We start from the raw sequence: 22670 nt of genomic DNA on the forward strand, positions 1-22670 counted from the left end.
CGCACCGGCGCCGCCTAGCACACGCCTGTCGGATGCGCAAACCAGAGGGTGGAGCCCTCCACCGTCCACAGCGCCCGCGCCGCCCTCGCCCGCCCCGCCCGGCGCCCGGCGCCCGGCGCCCGGCTGCCCGCCCACGCCCCTGCCCGCTCCGCGCGCTCCGCCCCTCCCCCGGCTGCCCGCCGCCGCGTCCCGGCCCCGCCCCGCCCCGCGTCGCGACGGCAGAGCCAGCGAGGCGGGCTTTACGGCAGCCGCGTTGCGGCGGGGCGGGGCTCCGGGCGGCCGGCGCGCTTGGCGGCAGCGGTGGGAGGCAGGCCGGCAGGCAGACGGACTCGCAGGCGGGTGGTGGCGGCCGTGCTCGCTGGTGAGGGCGGGAGGGAGTGAGTCACTGAGCGTGTGTGAGGGAGGGAAGGAGCGAGCGAGCGAGCGAGCAGCCCGCGCCGCCCTCCCGCCAGCGCCAGCCAGGCCCCGCCGCACCGCCTGCCCTCCGTCCCGCGCCCAGGCCGGGCCGAGCCGAGCCGGGTCGGGCCCGGGCCATGCTGCTCACCGTGTACTGTGTGCGGAGGGACCTCTCCGAGGTGACCTTTTCCCTCCAGGTCGACGCCGACTTCGAGCTGCACAACTTCCGCGCGCTGTGCGAGCTCGAGTCCGGCATCCCCGCAGCCGAGAGCCAGGTACGCCGTGCGGGAGCGGGGCCCCCGGAGGCTGGTCCCGCCTGCCCCGGGGCCTCACGCGCTCCGTCTGCTACTGGTGGCGAGTCGGGGGGCTGGGGAGGGGGCGAGGGGCGCAGGGCTGGCCGAGCCCGTCGCGCCCCCGCGTCCGGGAGGGAGCTGGGGCCGCCGCTGCCCCCGCAGCAGCCCGGAGAGCGAGCGGGGACCCGAGCGCAGACGCGCCCGCCGCAGCGAGAGGGGCGCAGCCCTCCCCGCCTGGGTCCTTTCTCCCTTGCCGACCCCGAGTTCGGGGTGTCGTGGACCTGAGCAGCAGCGCCGTGGGTCGCTTCCCCCCCAGCCAGGAATTCCAGTTGCGATCCCTGCGGTGGATGGACGCCCGGGGCTCCTGCGCGAACGCGCGCGGTTTGCCTTGGCGTGGACAGGTTGGCCTCTCACGGGAAGGGAAAAGTTCGCCTCGTCTCGAGGGCTTTGGAAATGCCCTCTTGTCCCTACACACGCGTTTCTGGGGAAACTGCCCTTTAAAATGAAAAAAAAAAAAAAAAAAAAAGGAGTTACCGGTTCAACTCAGGTCGTTTGTTCCTGGGCCCTCTTTCCTGGTGGTAAGCCAGGGCCCCGTCGTCGGGGTCCGGGCAGAGCTTCGTGCTCTCTAAGGTTGTTTGCTCGTGGCTAATCACATCGTCCCGGTGTGATTTCCTGGTTTCATTTTCCAAACCTGCTGGAGAAGTTCGGCCCCGCTTGCGTTTTAAATGAGCGGAGCAGTTACTGTCGGGACGCCTTGGGGTCGCCCCTAACTGGTCTTTATCGAGCAGAGAGCGGTTGCACCAGCACCCTTGGGTCCCCACTGGGTCCAGTGGCCTTGGAGGACATGCCCTAACCCTGAGGGTTTCAGAAGGCGCCGCAGCCCCAGAACGTGGACCTTGATTTCCTCCTGTAGTTATGAAATAGTTCCAAAAACCACTGCCCGGCTACAGCTCGTCCTGCCCTGCCTTATGGTAAACAATGTGTCAATATTGTGTGCCGAAGTAGGACTCCCTTACACAACGCGAACCTTAGACCCTTGGCATACAGCTGTGTATGAAACGGGATTATCACAGGGCAAGAGCGGCACTCAAATATGTCGTCTGGCAAAAACTACAAAGAAATTGGTAAAAGGGATTTCTTTTTTCTTGCAACTTCTATAAAAAGCTACTCCACCATTCCTGTCTGCAAATGCCTTATGTGGGGAACTGGGAAAGGACAGTTTAAAGAGGAAAAGCTTCCACAGTTCCGTCCCTGTGACGGTTCCAATACCCTGGTTACAATCACCAGCTGACAGGGACATAAAAAATTAAAATGTGAAGTGAAGTTGAGAAAAGACGGCACTTAGATTTTTTTTTTTCTGTTCCTGCACATTGTGAGATGACTATAACAAAAATTTTAATTAAAGAGAATGTCAGATTGAAAGTCACTTAATCTTATGATTAAGACAGGCCATACAATGCCAGTTCAGAAAGTTAGGAACACCTAATTGAACAATTAGACTAGCTCCAAGTTCATTCTTCTTTATTATGTCAGCGTTTTGGCATTTACGTCCTTCCCAAGCCGAATTAGCATATCGAAACCTGGGCTCCAGCTCCCCGCAGCCTGTGAGGTGGTTGTAAACAGCTGGGATTGGTCTGTCCTGTGGCTCCTTTGTAACCTGACAACACTGTATCCATTTTAAGGTGGCTGGTGGTCGCCTTTCCCTTGCCCATCAGGCAGGAACAGGATCCACCCCAGACACTTGAGTCATTTCCTTTCCCCAGTCATAAAAGTAAACATGGTTGCAGTTTTGCCCACAGACATATCATTTTCACTTACTTGGTCCCTCCCTCTTACCTTCCAGGGTTCTCCATATTACTCATTTTTCCCTTCCTCTCATAGTTCTCCCATCCTGTTTATCTCCTGTCCCTCACCCGCTCTCAGCCCTTCACCTTCCTTTTCTGACTCCCTTTCTTGGGGGTGGACTTTTTCATGTTCCTGGCTCTGCCCTGCCCCGCCCCGCCCCTGTATGCCCAGATCACCTCTCCAGACTTGCCTTCATGTATCCCTATCGGTGAAATGCAACGTGCTGCATATATATATATATATATATGTAAATATATACATATATACACATATATATGTAAATATATATATATACACCTCACGATATACACCAAAGTAGTGTTTGCTATGCATGTGCATATGTAATACACTGTATTTTGTCTGTAACTGACATGCATTGTGTGTGTGTTATAAAGGCAAAACATTAAGGAAGGATGAACTGAAATGAAAAGGAAAAAGTAAAATGTTTTCTGTGCTCTTCCTGTGTTCTTGAACGTACATGCCTGCCACCCATTAGGGATCACTAGTTCAGAGTCCAGTCTCCGACCCCAGCATCAACTACGCACAAGAATGCACTTGGAGGCCGGCGCCGTGGCTCACTAGGCTAATCCTCCGCCTAGCGGCGCCGGCCCACCCAGTTCTAGTCCCGGTCAGGGCGCCGGATTCTTTTTTTTTTTTTTTTAATTTTTTATTTTTGACAGGCAGAGTGGACAGTGAGAGAGAGAGAGAGAGAGAGAGAAAGGTCTTCCTTTGCCGTTGGTTCACCCTCTAATGGCCGCTGCGGCCGGCGCACCGCGCTGTTCCGATGGCAGGAGCCAGGTGCTTATCCTGGTCTCCCATGGGGTGCAGAGCCCAAACACTTGGGCCATCCTCCACTACACTCCCTGGCCACAGCAGAGAGCTGGCCTGGAAGAGGGGCAACCGGGACAGGATCGGTGCCCCGACCGGGACTAGAACCCGGTGTGCCAGTGCCGCAAGGCGGAGGATTAGCCTGTTGAGCCACGAGGGCGCCGGATTCTGTCCCGGTTGCTCCTCTTCCAGGCCAGCTCTCTGCTGTGGCCAGGGAGTGCAGTGGAGTCCTTGGGCCCTGCACCCCATGGGAGACCAGGAGAAGCACCTGGCTCCTGCCTTCGGATCAGCGCGGAGCGCCGGCTGGCCACAGCGGCCATTGGAGAGTGAACCAACGGCAAAGGAAGACCTTTCTCTCTCTCTCTCTCTCTCTCTCTCTTTCTCTCTCACTGTCCACTCTGCCTGTCCAAAAAAAAAAAAAAAAAAAAGCACTTGGAAAGGTGTGAATTTCTAACAGCTCTAGTCTGATTATAGTAGTTGCAATGCAGTGATAACAAATTTAGAATAAAACCCATCTCAGCTTGTCCATGTGAGGAAAGCTGGGCGTGTTCCATCTCACGCGAGTGTGGACTTGGAAGCCAGTCCTGGCCCTGTTGGATGCTTTGATGCAGACTTGCCTGGTGAACTTCAAACAGTGATCAGAACTTGGCTTTACTGTAAATTAAGTGTCTTGTACTTCTGAAACCTCGTTGTAATTTGCCTCTGTAGGTGGTATGTGGTAAAGACCTGTGCACACTGGAAGGGCCCTGAGATGAAAGGCATATTTAAATCCCAAATAACAGCAGTGACTGTGGTTCTGGAACTGCAGTGCTCACACAGCATGATTTTTAAAACACTGTTTTAAACCAGTAGAAGCTGAAATTTTCTATTGTAACTAGTTTTAGCATGTTTATTTCTGCAGACAATGTGTTTCTTTTCTGATAAATACTGTGTATGAGTCATTACAGAAACCTGTAATATATAGAAAAGAATAAAAAACATAGTCACTTATTTCCTCATAAGCCATAACTGCAGTTTATTTTTTATAATGTATTTTTAAGCCGTTTTCCTTTACATAGTTAATGTATCTTTTAAATATCATGGCCCTGAACTATAATTATATATACAATTTCATGTTTTCCTTTAGTCAACATTATATTGTTGGTATTTTCCTATAACACTTCAAATTCTTCAGATTTATAAATTCTTACTACATCAGAATGTGTGGTATACCATCAGATAGATGTGTTACAATTTACTTAGTGATTTCCCTGTTGCTGGGCACTTGAATTGTAGAAAATTGGCAATAAGAGTAACATTGCATGGACATATATGTTTTTAAGGCTTTGTCCCTCAATTCTGATCAATTTCACAGAATAAATTAGATATGGAATTGTCAGGTTAAAGGCATAAACTTTTTGAAAGGCTTTTGGTGACTGTTGGCGAATTCCATTCCAGGAGGGTTGCAGAAGTCATGATGGCTGATACTGGGACAGTAGTGTGTTGCATATTGTGGGTGTTCAGTTAGTGAGAGTGCTGTTACAAGCCAGTCAGATGTGATTCTAAGGGTTTGGTGGGCAGTTAATGGTCCTTAATGCCAGAAATGTATTGCTTATTTGTTTTTACATTTTAAGCTTTTATTCTGTGCGAAAGATGCATAGGAGAGTGAGGGCCCTGTCTAAAGGAGAGAGGTAAATCTGGGTTCATACCGAGTACCAGGAACCAGCCACATGGAAGAGCATCCAGGCCAGGAAGCATGGGACAGGTGGCCAGAAATGTATTGTTAAGATTAAGAAAAATGTGACCTCATGCTTAAAGAGGTTGGAATTTTAGTAATTACTTTGTTATTACATGTGGATTAAGATTAGAATTTTTTTTTTCTTTTTGACAGGCAGAGTGGATAGTGAGAGAGAGAGAGAAAGGTCTTCCTTTTTGCCGTTGGTTCACCCTCCAATGGCCGCTGTGGCCGGCGCATCGTGCTGATCCGAAGCCAGGAGCCAGGTGCTTCTGGTCTCCCATGCGGGTGCAGGGCCCCAGGACTTGGGCCATCCTCCACTGCCTTCCCAGGCCATAGCAGAGAGCTGGCCTGGAAGAGGGGCAACCGGGATAGAATCCGGCGCCCCAATCGGGACTAGAACCCTGTGTGCCGGCGCCACAAGGCGGAGGATTAGCCTGTTAAGCCACGGCGCCGTCCAAGATTAGAATTTAAGGAACCCATGTTGTGGTGCAGTAGGTAAAGCTGCCACCTGCAATGCCAGCATCTCTTATGGGTTCGAGTCCTGGCTGCTTCACTTCCATCTTCCACTGCTTTCCCAGGTGCATTAGCAGGGAGCTGGATAGGATGTGGAGCGGCTGGGACACTAACCAGCACCCGTATGGGATACAGACCAGCTTTACCCTGTATGCCACAGTACCAGCCTTGCAGATTAAAACTTAACAGCTGTATAAAATTTCCTCTTGTATACTCATAAATGCAAAATATGAATTTTGAGCATTGTAGCTTGTTTTTTTTTTTTTTTAAGTTTTTTTGTGTTTGTTTTTGAAAGATATTGTGATGAGAGGGAGAGACAGAGCTCTTCTGTCTGCTGGTTCCTTCCCAGAGTGTCTGCCACAGCTGGGGCTGGGCCAGGCAGAAGATAGGAGCCAGGCGGTCCATGAATTCTATCCTGCGAGTGGCAGGCAGGAACCTTTATACTTAGACCATCAGCTGCTGCTTCTGAGGTGCAAGTGAACAGGAAGCTGAATCAGAAGCAGAGTAACTGGGACTCCAGCCCACATTCAGGGTGGGATGCAAGCACCCCAAGCCTCAGCGTAACCCGCTGTGCCTGGCCCATACTGTGCTTTGCGCTGGGTGACGGGCCTGGTGGAAAGCATCACTAGTGCAGTCGCTGGACCCCCCTGGGTTTGGAGTAGCAGATTTTGAAGCCATTGGCCTCGTAAATACTCAGGTGAAGTTGCAACATAACACAGATTTATTTTGAGACTTAAGCTGTAGATGATTGTCTTAACTCTTTTTTTTTTAAAGGTTTATTTTTTTGTTTGAAAGTCAGAGTTACAGAATGGCCTAGACTGAGAGAGGTCTCCATCCTCTGGTTCACTCCCCAAATGGCCGCATGGCCAGAGCTGGGCTGATGCGAATTCAGGAGCTTTTTCTTGGTCTTCCACGCAGGTACAGGGGTCATCTACTGCTTTCCCAGGCCAAAGCAGGGAGCTGGATCCTAAGTGGAACAGCCAGGACTTGAATCGGTGCCCATATGGGATGTGGCACTAAAGGCGGTGGCTTAACCTGCTAATCCACAGTGCTGGCCTTCTCCTTTTTTTTTTTTTTTTTGGGAGATTTATGTATTTTGGGGCTAGCTCTGTGGCATAGCCACCTGCCGTGATGGCATCCATGTGGGCACCGGTTCAATCCTGGCTGCTTCACTTATGATCCAGCTCTCTGCTTTGGCCTGGAAATAAAGTAGAAGATGACCCAAGGGGCCGGCGCCGTGGCTCACTTGGTTCATCCTCCACCTTCAGTGCCAGCATCCCATATAGGCACCAGGTTCTAGTCCCAGTTGCTCCTCTTCTAGTCCAGCTCTCTGCTGTGGCCCGAGAAGGCAGTGGAGGATGGCCCAAGTGCTTGGGCCCCTGCACCCACATGGGAGACCAGGAGGAAGTACCTGACTCCTGGCTTTGGATTGGCTCAGCGCTGGCCATAGCAGCCATTTGGGGAGTGAACCAAAGGAAGGGAGATCTGTCTCTCTGTCACTATCTATAACTCTACCTGTCAAATAAACTAAAAAAAAAAAAAAAAAGACCCAAGTCCTTGGGCCCCTCCCGTGTGGGAGACCTGAAAGAAGCTCCTGGCTTCTGGCTTCGTATCAGCCCAGCTATAGCCGTGCGGTCATTTGGGGAGTGAACTAGAGGATGGAAGACCTCTCTGTCTCTGCCTCTCTTTGTAACTCTGCCTTTCAAGTAAATAAATCTTAAAAAGAAAAAAGATAAAAATGACAAACTTAAAAAAAGATTTATTTATTTATTTGAAAGATCTTCCCTCTGCTGGTTCACTCCTCAAGTGGCTACAATGACCAGGGCTGGGCCAGGCCAAAGCCAGGAGCCAGGAGTTTCATTGGGGTATCCCACATGTGTGCAGGAACCCAAGCACTTGGGCCATCCTCGATGCTTTTCCAGGCACATTAGCAGGGAGCTGGATTGGAAGAAAAGCAGCTGGAACCCAAACCAGTGCCCACGTGGGATCCCAGCATCACAGGCGGTGGCTTTACTCAGTACCCCACAGAGCTGGCCCCAGTTGTCTTACCCTTAAACCTGTTTTGAAAAATTATTATTTTATTTATTTAAGAGACAAAGCTCTTATCCACTGCTTCAGTTCCCAGCATTACACATTACTGGGACTGAGCAAGGCCAAATCCAGGAACTCATTCCATGTCTCGCATTTGGGTGGCAGGGACCCAACTACTTAGGCTATCACTGCTGGCTCCCAAGGTTTGCATTAGCAAGAAGCTGGAGTCAGGAGCCAGAGCCAGTTATCAGACGCAGGCACTCTGATGTGGGATGCAGGCACTTAACCACTAAGCCCTTTTAGGCCCATTTTAACAAAAAGAGGGATATGCATTTGGCACAGTGGGGTAAGACGTCTACATTCTGTATCAGAGTGCCTGATTTGGGTCCTGGCTCCTCTACGTCCAGTCTAGCTTTCTGCTAATATGCAGGTGATGACACAGATGCTTGGGTCCCTGTACCAGGTGGGAGACTCAGATTGAGTTCTGGGCTCCTAGCTTTGGTCTGGCCCAACCCAGCCCTGGCTTTTGTGGGCATTTAGGGAGTGAATGAGTGGCTGAAAGATCTTCCTCTGGATTTCTGCCTTTCAAATATAATAAAAGTAAATAAAAACTTTATTTAAAAGATCAGTTCTTGAGGCCAGGACTGTGGCACAGTAGATGAAGCTGCACTTGGGAAGGCAGCAGATGATGTCCAAGTGCTTGGGCCTTTGCTATCAATGTGGGAAAGCCAGGTGAAGTTCATGGCTCCTGGGTTTGGCCTGGCCCAGCACTGACTGTTGCAAGTGTTTGGAGAGTGAGGAAGTGAATGGAAGATCTCTGTCTCTCTGTTACTCTTTACAAGTAAATATTATCTTAAAGTAAAATAAAAATAGTGTCTTGCGTTGTGGCGCAGTGGGTTAGGCCACCACCTGCATGCTGGCATCCCATATGGACACCATGTCTTGGATGTTCCACTTCCACTCCAACTCCCTGCCGGTGCACCTGAGAAAACAGTGGAAGATTGCCCAAGTACTTGGGCCTCTGCTAGCCACATCAGATGGAGATCCTGGCTTCTGGTTTCGGCCTGGCCCAGCCCCAGCCGTTGGCAGCCATTTAGGGAGTGAACCAGTGGATGCAAGATATTGCCCTCTCTGTCTCTCCCTCTGTCTGTAACTGCCTTTCAAATAAAATAAATCTTAAAAAAAAAAATCCATTCTTTGTGGCAATTATCTTTGTATTGTTTAAAGATTTATTTATTTATTTGAAAGTCAGAGTTACGCACAAAGAGAGGTGTCGTTCGTCTGCTGATTTATTCCCCAATTAGCCACAATGGCCGGAGCTGTGCCAATCCAAAGCCAGGAGCCAGGAACATCTTCCAGGTCTCCCACGTGGGTGCAGAGGCCCAAGAACGTGGGCCATCTTCTGCTTTCCCAGGCCATAGCAGAGAGCTGGATTGGAAGTGGAGCAGCCAGGACTCAAGCTGGTGCTACAGGCAGTAGCTTTACCCGCCACGTGACAGCGGGTAAATTGTCAGCCCTGTGACAGTTCTTCCTTAAGCTTTAGTTTATCTTACTTTAGACTAAATTGCAGCACACCTGCTGCTTTGTCAGCTTGGAGAACATTTGTTGCTCATCCAGGTTCCCCTCTCTAATATTCATAGGAAATTAGAGCAAATAGCAATTTTCCATATTTCACATGTGTGCCTAATGTTACAAAGTTGGAGCTTCCATTTTTATTGTTGATTTTACTTTTTAAAAATGATATTGTCTGAAGGAAGTATTGTGGCAACAGTCTTGGGATGATGTGGGCATCTGTAAAGTGGGAGTCCAGAGAACCAGGAGTTGGTCCTGTCCTTTCATCAGGTTCAGGGCAGGAGGATGCATCGAGCAATGGACACTTGGATCCTCTGGTGGGTGGAGGCCCTTAATGATGATCATGCGCGGCTCAGGTCACCCAGCTCATTCAGCTGTTTGGGGGTTGGTGTGCTTTATGGTCAGACAGATGTGGTGCCAGTCCCAGTTCTCTTATTAGCCTGTGTTCATTTACCTGTCCATAAAAATGGGACCAACAGGGGCTGGCATTGTGGTGTGGAGAGTAAAGCTGCCTTCCGCAGGGCTGGCATCGTGTGTGGGTGCTGGTTTGTGTCCCAGCTGTTCCACTTTGATCAGCTCCTGGTGAACAGCCTGGGAAACAGCAACAAGAGACATCCCCAGTATTTGGGCCCTTGTCACCCACATGGGAGACCCAGATGAAGCTCCTGGCCAGGGCCTGGCCCAGCCTTGGCCATTGTACATTGTGGCCATCTAGGGAGTGAGTGTACCAGTGGATGGAAGATATTCTCTCACTCTAACTTTTTCAAGTAAATAAATAAATCTTAAAAAAAAAGAATGGGGCCAGTAATAGCTACCTCATACAGTGATTGTGAGAGCATATGTAGAGTATGTGAGAGACTGAGAACCTGCTATGATGCCGGCTTGGCAGCAGCCCACTCTGCGGTAGGGCTGGCTCCTGTTGTAATTTGGCTTTTTAAGTAGTATGTCCAGCTGGAGAAGAATTCAGGGATCTTGGGGATAGGATCGTTTTTAATCCTCTTGGGATTGATTCCTCATTGTAAGCACATACATTTTCCCTTATGAGTACAGTTAGGGTAAGTCACTGCTCCGGGAGACAGATCCTAAATATACCGACAGTTTAGTTTCTGAACTAGAAAGTTAAAGAGTGGTCGTAGACTGCTGGTGACTTCGTTACAGTTGGCTTCACAGCGTTGATGCCACGGGGGCGAGCCTGCCCACGTGGTGTTTCTCTTGGCATGCCATCTCTTTCTTGCACATCTCAACCTCTGACACTCGTCACTTCTGATTGATGGGTGTTTTAACAGGCAGTCCCACAGTTCCAGTATGACTATTATATGCAGAAATTGTTGATTCTATTGTACTTTCACCGTGAGAAATGGCCTTTAAAATGGGTATGCAGCTGGGATGATGGAGTTTTCCTTGCTTTTTGTTTTGTTTTGTTTTTTGTTTTTGACAGGCAGAGTGGATAGTGAGAGAGAGAGACAGAGAGAAAGGTCTTCCTTTTTGCCGTTGGTTCACCCTCCAATGGCCGCTGCGGATGGCGCATCGTGCTGATCCGAAGCCAGGAGCCAGGTGCTTCTCCTGGTCTCCCATGCGGGTGCAGGGCCCAAGCACTTGGGCCATCCTCCACTGCCTTCCCAGGCCATAGCAGAGAGCTGGCCTGGAAGAGGGGCAACCGGGATAGAATCTGGCACCCCAACCGGGACTAGAACCCGGTGTGCTGGCGCCGCAAGGCTGAGGATTAGCCTGTTAAGCCACGGCGCCGGCTCCTTGTAGTTTCTTGAAACATGTTTCAACTGTGCAGATTGAGAGTTAGGTCTTAGAATACTTTTTCTAGTCATGTAGAAAATTTGTAAAGTAAAATTGGACCTGTAAGTTCTGCAGACTATTTTTTTTCCTCATCCCCCAAAGGATTCAGTTTTGGAAGGAACTAAATTCAGTTCCTTGTTATGTTCCTTATATCAGCACACATTTTGAGAATAGTTAGGACAGAATTGTGTTTTTCCTTCCCCCCAGTTTAAATACTGTATTTTCAGTTTCTCTGCCAGGTAACCTTACAAGGAGAGCTTTGAAAATACTGTAGAATGGTAGTGTAGCAGAAAGACCTGCAAGGGACAGCTGTAATGATTGCTTGCTTGACAAACAGGAAATGTGGGTCCCGGACCAGCTGGGTCGCAGAGCCAGCACTTCAGTTCTTCAGTGTGCACATGGCTGGTGAGAAGCACATGGTCAGGAAGAAAACCTTTCACGGCCTGACTTCATGCTGAGTGCTGCTCTGGGGTATATAACATTGCAGAGCAGTTCTTGTGCCCTTGTATGGTGAAATCACAGGAAACTTCGTCTGTGTGTTCATTCTTCTCCTTCCGCAGTACCTTCTTTCCTTGATTTCTGTGTGCTCAGGTTTTCTTCAGTGTTCAAGTATATATCATAAAAACACTTTTATTTGTTGTATATCCCTGAGCCTTTTTTCCACTCTTGTTTAATTGTTCTTTTCTGAATGCCTTTCACTGTTGTTTTCCAGTCATAGACATAGGAGTGACAAAGCCTGAAGATGGTGGAAGAGATAGATGCAGGGGGTGTGCTGCCGAGCAGGGTGCATGTTCACAAGTGTGTGTGTTGTGAGCATGGCCAGAATAAATCATTCCCATTTCCCTCCCCACTCAAAATTAAATGTAAAATTACGTTGTTTCTTTTTAGTTTTTAATGTTTGTAGTTATTTATTTGGAAGGCAGTGATCTTCCATCTGCTGGTTTATTGCCCATATTCTCTAAACAGCTGGGGCTGAACCAGGCTAAAGCCAAGATCTTTGAACTCTATCTGGGTCCGCCACATGGGTGGCAGGGACCCAAGTATTTGAACCATCATCTGCTGCCTCCCAGTGTGTACTCCAGCAGGGAGCCAGATCAGATCTTCCATCTGCAGGTTCACGCCCAAAATGCCTACAGCGGCTGAGGCTGGGCCGGGCTGAAGCCAGGAGCAGGAACTCCATCTGGGTCTCCACATGGGTGGCAGAGCCATCATCTGCTGCCTCCCATGGTGCACGTTAGCTGTAGGCTGGATTGGAGGCAGAGTTGGGACTCACTGCGGGATGTGGGCTTCCCAGGTGGCAGTTTTCCCGCTGCTCTGAAAGCCAGTCCTGAGAGCATCGGTTTTAGATGGGCCCTTCTCTAGTTACCTGTGACCTGTAAAGTTCTCCAGTAAATCACGTGGGTGGGTGGTAGAAAGACCCTAAGCAAATAAATACTGTGTTGGGGGACATTTTAAGTAGGTTAATAGGGAAGGGCTCTGAAGAGGTAATGTTTCTACAGAGACCTAAATAAAACCGTACTGGAGAAAGGACATTCCTCAGGTAGAGAGAAAAACCAGCGAAACTGCCCCGAGGGGAAAGTTGATCCCTGTGGTGTGGAGTGGGGTCGGAAGGGGAGCCAAGGGCTAAATTCTGGGTTTTGAACAAGGGATGACTCTGATTGGGAGGAAAACTCTGGTCTTTCTGCTTTGTTCTCAGTTACGGCTCAGTGCTTTACATTGGGAATCTCTTCTCGTTGTAGATCGTCTATGCTGAAAGACCACTCACAGACAACCACAGATCCCTGGCTTCTTACGGCTTGAAAGATGGGGACGTTGTGATTTTACGGCAGAAGGAGAATGCAGACCCTCGACCTCCGGTGCAGTTCCCAAGTAAGCATCGCCCATGGCCCAGCACCCCCGCTCGGGCATCAGGAGCTGGCAGACCGTGATGGTTCAGTTTTCAGTTAGCTTTAGACTCAGACTGCCTGACTGCCTCCTGCCTGCCGTATGACCTCGCACAGGTTATTTAACTTCTGTGAGTCAGTTTCTTCTGTAAGGTGTTCCATAATTAACCCCAGCTCCTAGAGTTGGTGTGAGAATAATGCGTGGAGAACCTTCAGCACATAGCAAGCTGTCAAGAAATGTTAGCTGCTGTTGGTAATTGGTAATTTTATGGTGATCTTTATCCTTGGAGAGGACTTGAGAGATGATGTGAGCTGGTGATTCCTGACTGACTTCTGCTACTTTGTGTCTGGCCTTCAGTAGCCTTTGTGGAGTTTGTTATTTTGTTATTTTGTGGGCTTTTTTTTTTTAAGTTTTATTTATTTATTTGAAAGGCAGAGTGACAGAAAGAGAGTCAGATCTTCCATGTGCTGGTTCACTTCCCAAATGGCCACAACAGCCCGTTCTGGGCCAGATCGAAGCCAGGAACTCCATACGAGTGCCCCATGTGGATGACAGAGGTCCAGGTTCTTGGGCCATCATCTGCTGCCTTCCCAGGTGTAGTATGAGGAAGCTGCATCAGAATCGAAGTAGTACAGCTTCAGCCTAACCCACTGTACCCCAGCAGGCACTTGTACCCGCCTTGCCCCTGATTTTTAACTCGGCTGTAGGGGAAGAGTTCTCTTTATTTATCAGTAACAGAAGCTCAGATTTTAAATGAATGTCATCAGAGGGACATGGCTAAGAAATGAATTGTACAGGAAGTAAAACTTGATGCTTTTGCATTAGACTGAACTTGATAAAATACACAGCTGTTCCACAGTTTCCCTAGGCTGTGTTAACCACGTGAAAAGCTCACGTATCTTAGATGCTTCATCCAGAACAGGTGTTTATAGTCTGCACACTGTGCTTGGGGATTTAGGAAGGTTCTCCGTCCTGAAATGGTAAGCAGAACTGTTTAGATGTGGGCGTGTGTGCGTGCTTGATGAGACAAGGGCCACTGCTTGCTTCAGCTGCTCGAAGGGGCTTTTGGTGTGTGTGTTTTCCAATCCCTGCCATATTCTGGTTGAGTTCTAGGTCACCTGTTTTCAAGGCTGTGGTGACAGAGGGTAGGGCGGTGTCTGAGTGGTGACAGTCCCCAGCTTAGGGCACAATGCTTTCATTCAGCCTGAAACCGGAGCTGGGAGGCTGTTAGCACTGGCTCCAGCGGATCTCCGTTACATTAGCCCCTTGGGGTTACTGCTGAAGTTTTGGGAAAGATTGGTAGTTCAGATATGCCAGTTAAGAAAACCCAAATCTTTCTTTGGTTAGTTTGATGACATTGTTCTTGAGACACATTTTTTTTTTCTTCTGTGTGCTGTTAAGATTGAGAGAGCTAATAGTTGGTAAAGGGAAGAGTAAAAAGTAAACAAGTTTTTAAAAATCATTCTGGGGGTGGACACTTGGCTTAGTGGTTAGGGCACCACATCGGATTCCTACAGCCTGGATTGAAGTGCCTGGGTTTGAGTCTCAAATTTGTGCTCAGTTCTGGCTTCCTGCTGGTGTGTACCCAGCAGCAGCTGTGATGACTGAGGTGGTGGGTCCCTGCCACCCGCATGATCTGGATGGAGTTCCCAGCTCCTAGCTTCAGTCTGGCCCAGCCGTAGCCATTGTGGCCATGTTGGGGAGTGAACCAGGGAAGAGAATGCTGTCTGTCTCTCAAATAAGTAAAAATTACTCTAAAGTGAGTGGCCTCCCTAGATAAGATGTAACACTGGTGGAGATAAAATTCTTCAACGTGCAAAGAAGGCCTGCCCATGTATGTTTTGCTGGTTGGTACAGCTTAACAGCCTCACAGAGACCAAGCCATTCCACTCTGTTGGTTGGGAGCACCCACACCCACCCAGCTGTAGTCTCTTTGAAGAAAATCCTTGGTTGAACTCGGGCTGAGAGGCAGAAACTGCCTGAGATAAATCGTTACCTTTTCTATTTGAGGTCCCAAAGCCCTCAGCCTGTCCCAGACTTGGCAGCTTTGAGCATTAAATGCATTTGTGGGGTTGCAGAAACAGGGACTCATTCAGGCCTAGACCCTCATTCTTGACCCTCATTCTTGCTCTGCTTATTTACTTCTCTCTCCTTTTTCTGTTTTTAAATTTTTTTAAAGATTTATTTATTTGCATTTGTAAGTTACAGAGGGAGAGAACAGAGAGAAGAAGGAAAAAAGAAATCTTTGATTGCTTGTTCACCCTTCAGATGGCCACAACTGCCAGGGCTGAGCCAGGCTGAAGTCAGGAGCTGCATCCAGGTCTCCCACATGGGTGGCAGGGGCCCATGGACTTGGGCAGTCTTCCACTGCTTTCCCAGGCCATCAGCTGGGAGGTAGATCAGAAGTCGAGCAGCCGGGACACCAACCAGTGTTCATATGGGGTGCTGGCGTTGTAGGCAGCAGTTTTACCCAGTATGCCACAACACCGGCCCCTTCTTTCTTTCTTTTTTTAATAAAAGCTTTATTGAGATCTAATTCACATATCATTCAACTGATCCATTTAAAGGATACAAGTCAGTGTTGTTTAGTATGTTCACAGAGTTGCACAACCATAACCACAGTTAAGTGTAGCACATTTTCCTTAAAAAGAAACCCTGTATCTGTTAACAGTCATTTCCAATCTCTTGGTAGCCCTATGCATGCGCTGATGTACTTTGTCTCTTTTTAGCTCTTGTGGGTGTTTCATATAAATGGAGTCATGTAATAATGGGGTCATCTGTGTAAGGATTACAGCTCCCTTACTTTCATTTCAGTATAGTCAGCTTAGGTCAGAGTGTAGAACTTGGGTGTGTAGCTGCTGCTGCTGCTTTTTAAAAAGATTTATTTATTTGAAAGGCAGAGTGAGAGATTGATTGATTGATTGATTGCTTCTATCTGCTGGTTCACTCCCTAAATGGCTGCAATGGCTGGGGCCGGGCCAGGCTGAAGCCAGGGCCAGGAACTTCATCCAGGTCTCCCACGTGGGTGCAGGGGCCCAGGTACCTGAGCCATCCTCTGCTCTTCTCCAAGGCACATCAACAGGGATCTGGATCAGAGGCAGAGCAGCCAAGAGTTGAACCTGCCCCTGTTGTAACTTTTAAATCTGATAGATTTTGGTGTCCTTAACCCTGAGAATCTGTGCCAATCTCTGCTGTTTTTTTCTCCTGTAAAACAATTATGCCTGCGGGGCTGGCACTGTGGCATAGCAGGTAAAGCCACTGCCTGTGGTGCTGGCATCCTATATGGGCGCAGGTTTGAGTCCCAGCAACTCCATTTCCAATCTAGCTCTCTGCCGTGGCCTGGGAAAGAAGTAGAAAATGGCCCAAGTGTTTGAACCCCTGCAGCTGCATGAGAGACCTGGAAGAAGCTGAAGGCTCCTGGCTTCAGATCAGCCCAGCTCCAGCCATTGCGGCCATCTGGGGAGTGAACCAGTGGATGGAAGACCTCTCTCTCTCTCTCTCTCTCTCTGCTTCTGCCTCTGCCTCTTAAATAAGTAAATACATCTTTGAAAAAACAAAACAATTATGCCAGCAAACTGCCCAGGGGCATCAGGAGTGGGCAGTGACAGGCAGATGGAAGTACAGTTCAAAGAACAGTTAAGAACCTCGTGATGGAGCGGCACTGTGGCGTAGTGGATAAAGCCGCTGCTTGTGGTGCTGGCATCCCATATAGGTGTGGTTTGAGTCCCAGCTGCTCCACTTATGATCCAGCTCCCTGCTAAGGCACCTGGGAAAGCAGTGGAGGATGGCCCAAGTCCTTGGGCCCCTACACCCATGTGGGAGCCTGTAAGAAGCTTCCTGGCTCCTGGCTTCGGTCTGGCCCAGGTCCAGCCCTTGCTGCCATTTGGGGAGTGAACCAGTAGTTGTAAGATCTCTGTCTCTATGTATCTTCCTCTCCTTCTCTAGTAACTCTTTCAGATAAGGAAATAAATAAATCTCAAAAAAAAAAAAGAAAAAGAAAAACCCTTCTGAGCCATTGTGTTGAGCACACACTTGCAGAATTTAACAACAAGCTGTCCACTTGGTGAGGACGGTAGTGTTTACTCATGTCAAAGATCTCGGAAACGTGTCAGAGCAGACTAGGGCTTTTCTCAAGACTGTGTCCAGGGGCTGGTATTGTGGTACAGCAGGTTAAGCTGTTGCCTGCGACACTGTCATCCCATATGAATGCTGGTTTGAGTCCTAGCTGCTTCACTTCTGATCTAGCTTCCTGCTAATGCACCTGGGAAAGCCATGAAAGGTCCCAGGTACTTGGACCTTTGCCGCCCATATGGGAGACCTGGACGGAGTCTCAGGCTCTTGGCTTTGGCCTGACCCACTCCTGGCCATTGTAAGTGAACCATCGAATGGAGAATCTCTTCCCCTCCAAGTTTGCCTTTCAAATAAATAAAACTTCTAAATTAGAAAGGAATCACATCTAGAGTTATATTTACTGAGTCTGGTTTTAGTTCCTCAAAAAAAAAAAAAACTTGATACCTATTCTGGGATACTTTATCAGCCAAAAATTTGGGGTTTCTACTGTTACTTGCCCCCCTTTCTTTTTTATTGTTTCACTCTGAGACTGCAGTCTTCATGTTCAAAATCTGTGAGAAAGAGCAAGGGAAAAAGCATTAAGTCTAGGATCACCATTTGCTGCTGTTACACACTGCAATGTTTGCTGTTTCCTTCAAACACTTGTTTTTTGTGTAGTTACTTGAGTAAGCTTTGAGTTGATTTTCCCAACAGGCTTACCCCGGATAGACTTCAGCAGCATCGCTGTGCCTGGCACATCCAGTCCCCGGCAGCGTCAGCCAGCCGCAGTGAAGCCGTCCCACTCCTCTGGAGAAATGGCTGCATCTCCTCAGGGCTTGGACAATCCAGCCTTGCTCCGAGACATGTTGCTGGCCAACCCACACGAGCTGTCCCTGCTGAAGGAGCGCAACCCACCCCTGGCCGAAGCTCTGCTCAGTGGAGATCTTGGTAAGCTCATCCACCTGGAAGACCCAGCTGACCTGGCTCAAGTGCAGATGAGGAGAGACTCAGACAACTGGTGCCTGCCACCAGCCCGCTGTGCCACGTGATTGGGGGAACACACCAGGGAGCTGAGTGTGAGAGACAAATCAGCCCTATGACAAGAGCTGAGTGGTAGAATTTTGGAACTGAAATCCATCTAGACCAGCCCCCTTGGTTTTCACTTCTCCTTTTTCTAGCAGCATATAACCCAGGTGCTGATACTGTGACCGAATATTTAATGAGCTCTTCTATAGAAGAGGGCCAGCCAGCCCCTGCTTGCAGCTGAATGCTTTCAGACTGAGGGCACAGCTCTAGTGCCTCAGGCCCGTGCAGCGAAACGGAACCCCTCCCTCTATCCTTGTGCACCCTAAACTTCGGAGCAGGTTGTTATTTGGAACTGTCCTGGGGCCGTTTTTTAATTAAAAGCATTTACTTTTAGTCATCTTTAATTGTAAAGCTTCTGTAAGTGTCTCCCAGTTCACTCGTGGGTTTATGAAGCTGCACTGATTAAAATGTAGCAGACACCTGTAACTCATTCCTCAGTTGGCCATGTTTAACACTGAGGTACTATTGACCTAGAGAAGTTAATGGATTTAAGTGTAAGCCCAGGTAACCCCATCAAGAGGCAGAACATTTCTCCACTCCAGAAAGTCTGGTTTGTTTCCTTTATTCAGCTTCCTCCTCTCATAGGCTAAAACTGTTCCAACAGTTATTATAGATTTGTTTTCTGGGTTTTTTTATTTTATTTTTTTAAAAGAACTTTGAGGGCCAGAAAGCCATCTGCTTGTTCACTCCTGCCTTCAGCTCGTGGGGGCCAAACCTAGGAGCAGGTAACTCAACCCAGGTCTCCCGGGTAGTGGCTGAAACCCAATTACTTGACTCAGTATATGTTAGCAGGAAGCTGGAATCAGCTGGAGCTGGAGTCACATCTCAGTACTTGGATGTGGGACACAGGTGTATTAACTAGTGGGCCAGAAGTTTGGCTGCTTTTGAACTTCATGATGTATAGACTCAAAGAATATCTATTCAGTTGTGTTGGGCCTTTTTCACTCAACTTAATGAATTTTAGGTCCATCCACTTTAGTAGTTCATATGACCATTATCTTGATTTCTCTAATTTCTTATGTTAGCATCTCTAATTGCTAAACACCACAATGATGGCATATTTAAGTTTACACTTTTTTTTAAAGATTCATTTATTTAAAGGCAGAGTTGCAGAGAGAGAGAGAGAGCGAGATCCTCCATCCACTGATTCACTCTCCAGGTGGCTGAGATGGGCCAATCCAAAGCCAGGAGCTTCCTCTGGGTCTCCTGTGTGAGTGCAGGGTCCCAAGCACCTGAGCCATCCTCTGTTGCCCTTCCAGGTGCACCAGCAGGGAGCTGGATTGGAAATGGAGCAGCCAGGACCCGAACTGGTGCCCATAAGGGATGCCAGCTTCACAGGCGGAGGCTTCACCTGCCATGCCACAGCGCTGGCCCCATGTTTACACATTTAAATAGACCACAATATAAGAAACAGCATACTAAATTCATTTTGTTACATACATCTTGTAGCAAACTGTAGAAATGATCCATGAAAGGATAGTCTTTGTTAATAACTACATTTTGTAGCAAGCAGTGTTTTCTCTTTGCTAAGTTCCCTCCTTATCCATCAGGACACACAAACTATCAGTAGACTAACAGTAGTTTGGACTTAATTTATCTGGTTTAAGGCAGAGAGTGTTAGAAAGGAAAGGAAACTAGAAGAGGAAAAAGGAGATAGTATGGTACTCTGTCCTGTTTCTAGGTAACAGGATAATGAAGGCAATGTGGAGGAGGTAAGAGGACACATTTATTCGCCACTCATTTTCCATTGATGTAAAATGGAAAATTGGGGCTGGCATGTAGCATAGCAGGTTAATCTGCTGCCTGTGACTCCAGCTTCCCATGTTGGCATACCGGTTCAAGTCCCAGGTGCTTCGCTTCTGATCTAGCTCCCTAATAATTTATCTGGAAAAGCAATGGAGGATGGCCCAAGTACTTGGACCTCTACCACCCACATGAGAGACCCAGATGGAGCTCCTGGCTCCTGGCTTTGGCCTGGCCCAGACCGGGCTATTTGTAGTCATTTGGAGAGTGAACCAGAGAATGAAGTAACTCTATCTCTCCCTCTTTCTCTGTCCCTCTGCCTTTCAAATAAATAAATAAATATTTAAATAAAGTGGAAAGTCATTATCTGAATAAAAATGATACAATGGGTAATTTCTTACATGAGTGGTAGATTATTACAAATCCTTTATTTCTTTTCACTGAATTTAAATAACAAAACAGTCTTCCCTCCAAGAAGAGGAAGTAAATGTAATTTGCTCATTTCAGATAATTTTTAGTCATCCCCTCTACATGTTTTACAGTTGTGTTTTGAGAAATTGGTGTGGGAAGTCTGTTGGCAAATGAAATATAGTGATACTTAAGACTTTTTCCTTATTGTCGTAGAGAGATTTTCCAGGGTCCTGGTAGAGCAGCAGCAGGACCGGGCCCGGAGGGAGCAAGAGAGGATCCGTCTCTTTTCTGCTGACCCCTTTGATCTTGAAGCTCAGGCAAAGATAGAAGAAGACATAAGGTAACCTCAGTGTCTCGGGTCATTCTTTCCTCACAGTCTGACTCATACTGCAAAAGTTACAGATGCCTGACTTGATCCATTCTGTTCTCCTGAACTCCCTAACTAAAGCAGCTCCAGGTAGATTCTCCCAGGACGAGCAGAAGCCCTTATCTAGTGAGGCCACCACACTGGTCCCATAGACTAGCTGGAAGGACATACTGTGTGTGTGCTGACCAAATCCAGGGACTGGACACGACTGGATTAGACAGAGGGACATCTCTGTGCAAATGGAGCCTGGTGGTCCTAAGTGTTTTTCTTCTGCAGTTCTCACACCAGCCTCTGGATAAACTGGTTTGCTAGACACGTTTCAGCTCCTATTTCTGTAATGCCGTGGTTCTCACTCGAGGCTGCTTTAAAATCACACGAGAGGCTTTTACAACTGTGGTTGCTTGGGCTCTTTTCCCAGTTCTGATTAACCAGAATCTTCAGGCCTGGAGCCTAAGGAAGTACCTTAACACTGACCCGTCCTAGTCACAAGCAAGACATTGTTCTTCAGTGCCTTTGAGTAGAAGGATAGCGCCACCCCACCCTCCCCAGTCAGCTTGTGTTGGGACTCAGGAAGGTCTTAGTATAACTGAGAAGAGTGTAACTGCGATGATTCTGTTAGGCTGAGTAGCCTTTGAGCGGCTGTGCCATGATTCCTGGTTCCCAAATGAAACCTAACTCGGTCAGTATATTACGTTGTCAATTGGGAAGTCAAATAATGCTTTTTAAAATTTTCTTAATTTCTCTGATTTTGAAATCAGAAGTGTATTCTAAATTTTTGAATTGTGTGACAACACCAAGCCATTAACACATGTTGTATCAGATGTTGGTAAAATGTCTTTTAAAAACTCCTCACTTGTTAAATCTATTGAGAAAAGCAGGAAGATACTTACTTGTGTTCTCTAAACTAGATCATATTGCAGCTAGAAGTTTGCAGGAGTGGTTTCCTGCGACCCAGGAGGCAGGAGGGTTGGGAAGGCCTCCTCGGCAAACCATAGTGCAGTGAAATGGAGCAGGCCGTGTGGCTCCTGTGTCTCCCCAGGGAAGGAAGCAGGGTGACGCTTCCATTCTTGTGAAGGAGAAAACCTTGTGCCTCTGAAAAGCTTCTCCACGCACAGAGCCCAGGAGAGCCAGAGTAACTAGTGTTTTCTCTGAGGGCTTTTGCTGAGACTTAACCTGGCTGGGAGTCGACTGCTAGATCGGGGGACACAGTTACCTTTAGGGTTTTTCTAAGTTTAGTAATGGGCAGCCTGATAAAAGCTATGTGGTTACATCAAGTGCCTGTTAAGTTGTGTTTGGTCTGGCACACCAGTGAATGCACTGGCCATATGTGCACTGAGGTGCGTTAGCCAGCGTGTCTGCCTAACTAAATTAAACAAGGGTGCCTTTGACCTTCTCAGAGCTTCCGTGTTTTATTACAAAGCATCCGACACAGCCATCGCTCCAGTTGAGCCGAGAGTAATACTAGGAAAAAGGATGGGCACTGGAGCTTGGAGCAGGGCAGCAGCCTGGCTCCGTGAAGGATCAGGTAGTAAATATTTCAGGCCTTGCAGGCCATATGATCTCTTTGGCTCACATGCAGCTCTGATGCCACCACATACAACCAGCTGCAGACATGGGACGTGCCAGGGCGTGATGTCACTGTCGAAACCTGTTTACACAGACAGCCCCTGGTTTACAAGGTGGTTTACCCCAGCTCTTGACCCCAGTCTCTTATTGTCTCAGTCTTCAGGTAAGTGGCCCAGACACTGACCTAGTTTCCATTAATTTCAGTAGTGCTTGGTGATGTTTAAAAAAAAGATTGGGACTGAAGACATGAGATATTAGAGTAATCTTGAACTCCTTTTCATATGCTTTTCTCATATATGAATTTTTTAGAAATGATTTGATGAGCCAAGTGAACTATGATATATGTGTGTTCAGTTTTAATTGGTAGATGGGTGTTCTAAGCTTCTGCTCTTGTATCAGCAGCATGTTTGAGGTGTCTCATGCCTCTTAACAGTGCCGTGATGGGAAGTCACCTTCTACAGGTGACAGAACCCTGTCCCAGAGGTGAAGCGTCAGGCACAGCACAGGCAGTTGAAAGACTTGTGTCTGTGTTCTGCTGGCAGATTGGGCACGGGAAGGGAACCCAGGTTCCCAGTAA

General features: G+C 48.2%; 1 protein-coding gene across 1 annotated transcript in view; it reads left to right on the forward strand.

Annotated features, from left to right (window-relative positions):
• The first annotated feature begins 325 nt into the window (after positions 1-325).
• DDI2 (DNA damage inducible 1 homolog 2) overlaps positions 326-22670 on the forward strand; it is a 38244-nt gene continuing 15899 nt past the window's right edge. Inside the window, exons 1-4 of the mRNA XM_062190476.1 lie at positions 326-671; positions 12726-12855; positions 17635-17868; positions 20374-20500. Of these exons, the coding sequence (XP_062046460.1) occupies positions 534-671; positions 12726-12855; positions 17635-17868; positions 20374-20500 (629 nt within the window). The 5' untranslated portion in view covers positions 326-533. The remainder of the gene's footprint in view (positions 672-12725; positions 12856-17634; positions 17869-20373; positions 20501-22670) is intronic.

Source organism: Lepus europaeus, chromosome 5, assembly GCF_033115175.1.
Source record: "Lepus europaeus isolate LE1 chromosome 5, mLepTim1.pri, whole genome shotgun sequence".
Lineage (NCBI taxonomy): Eukaryota > Metazoa > Chordata > Mammalia > Lagomorpha > Leporidae > Lepus > Lepus europaeus.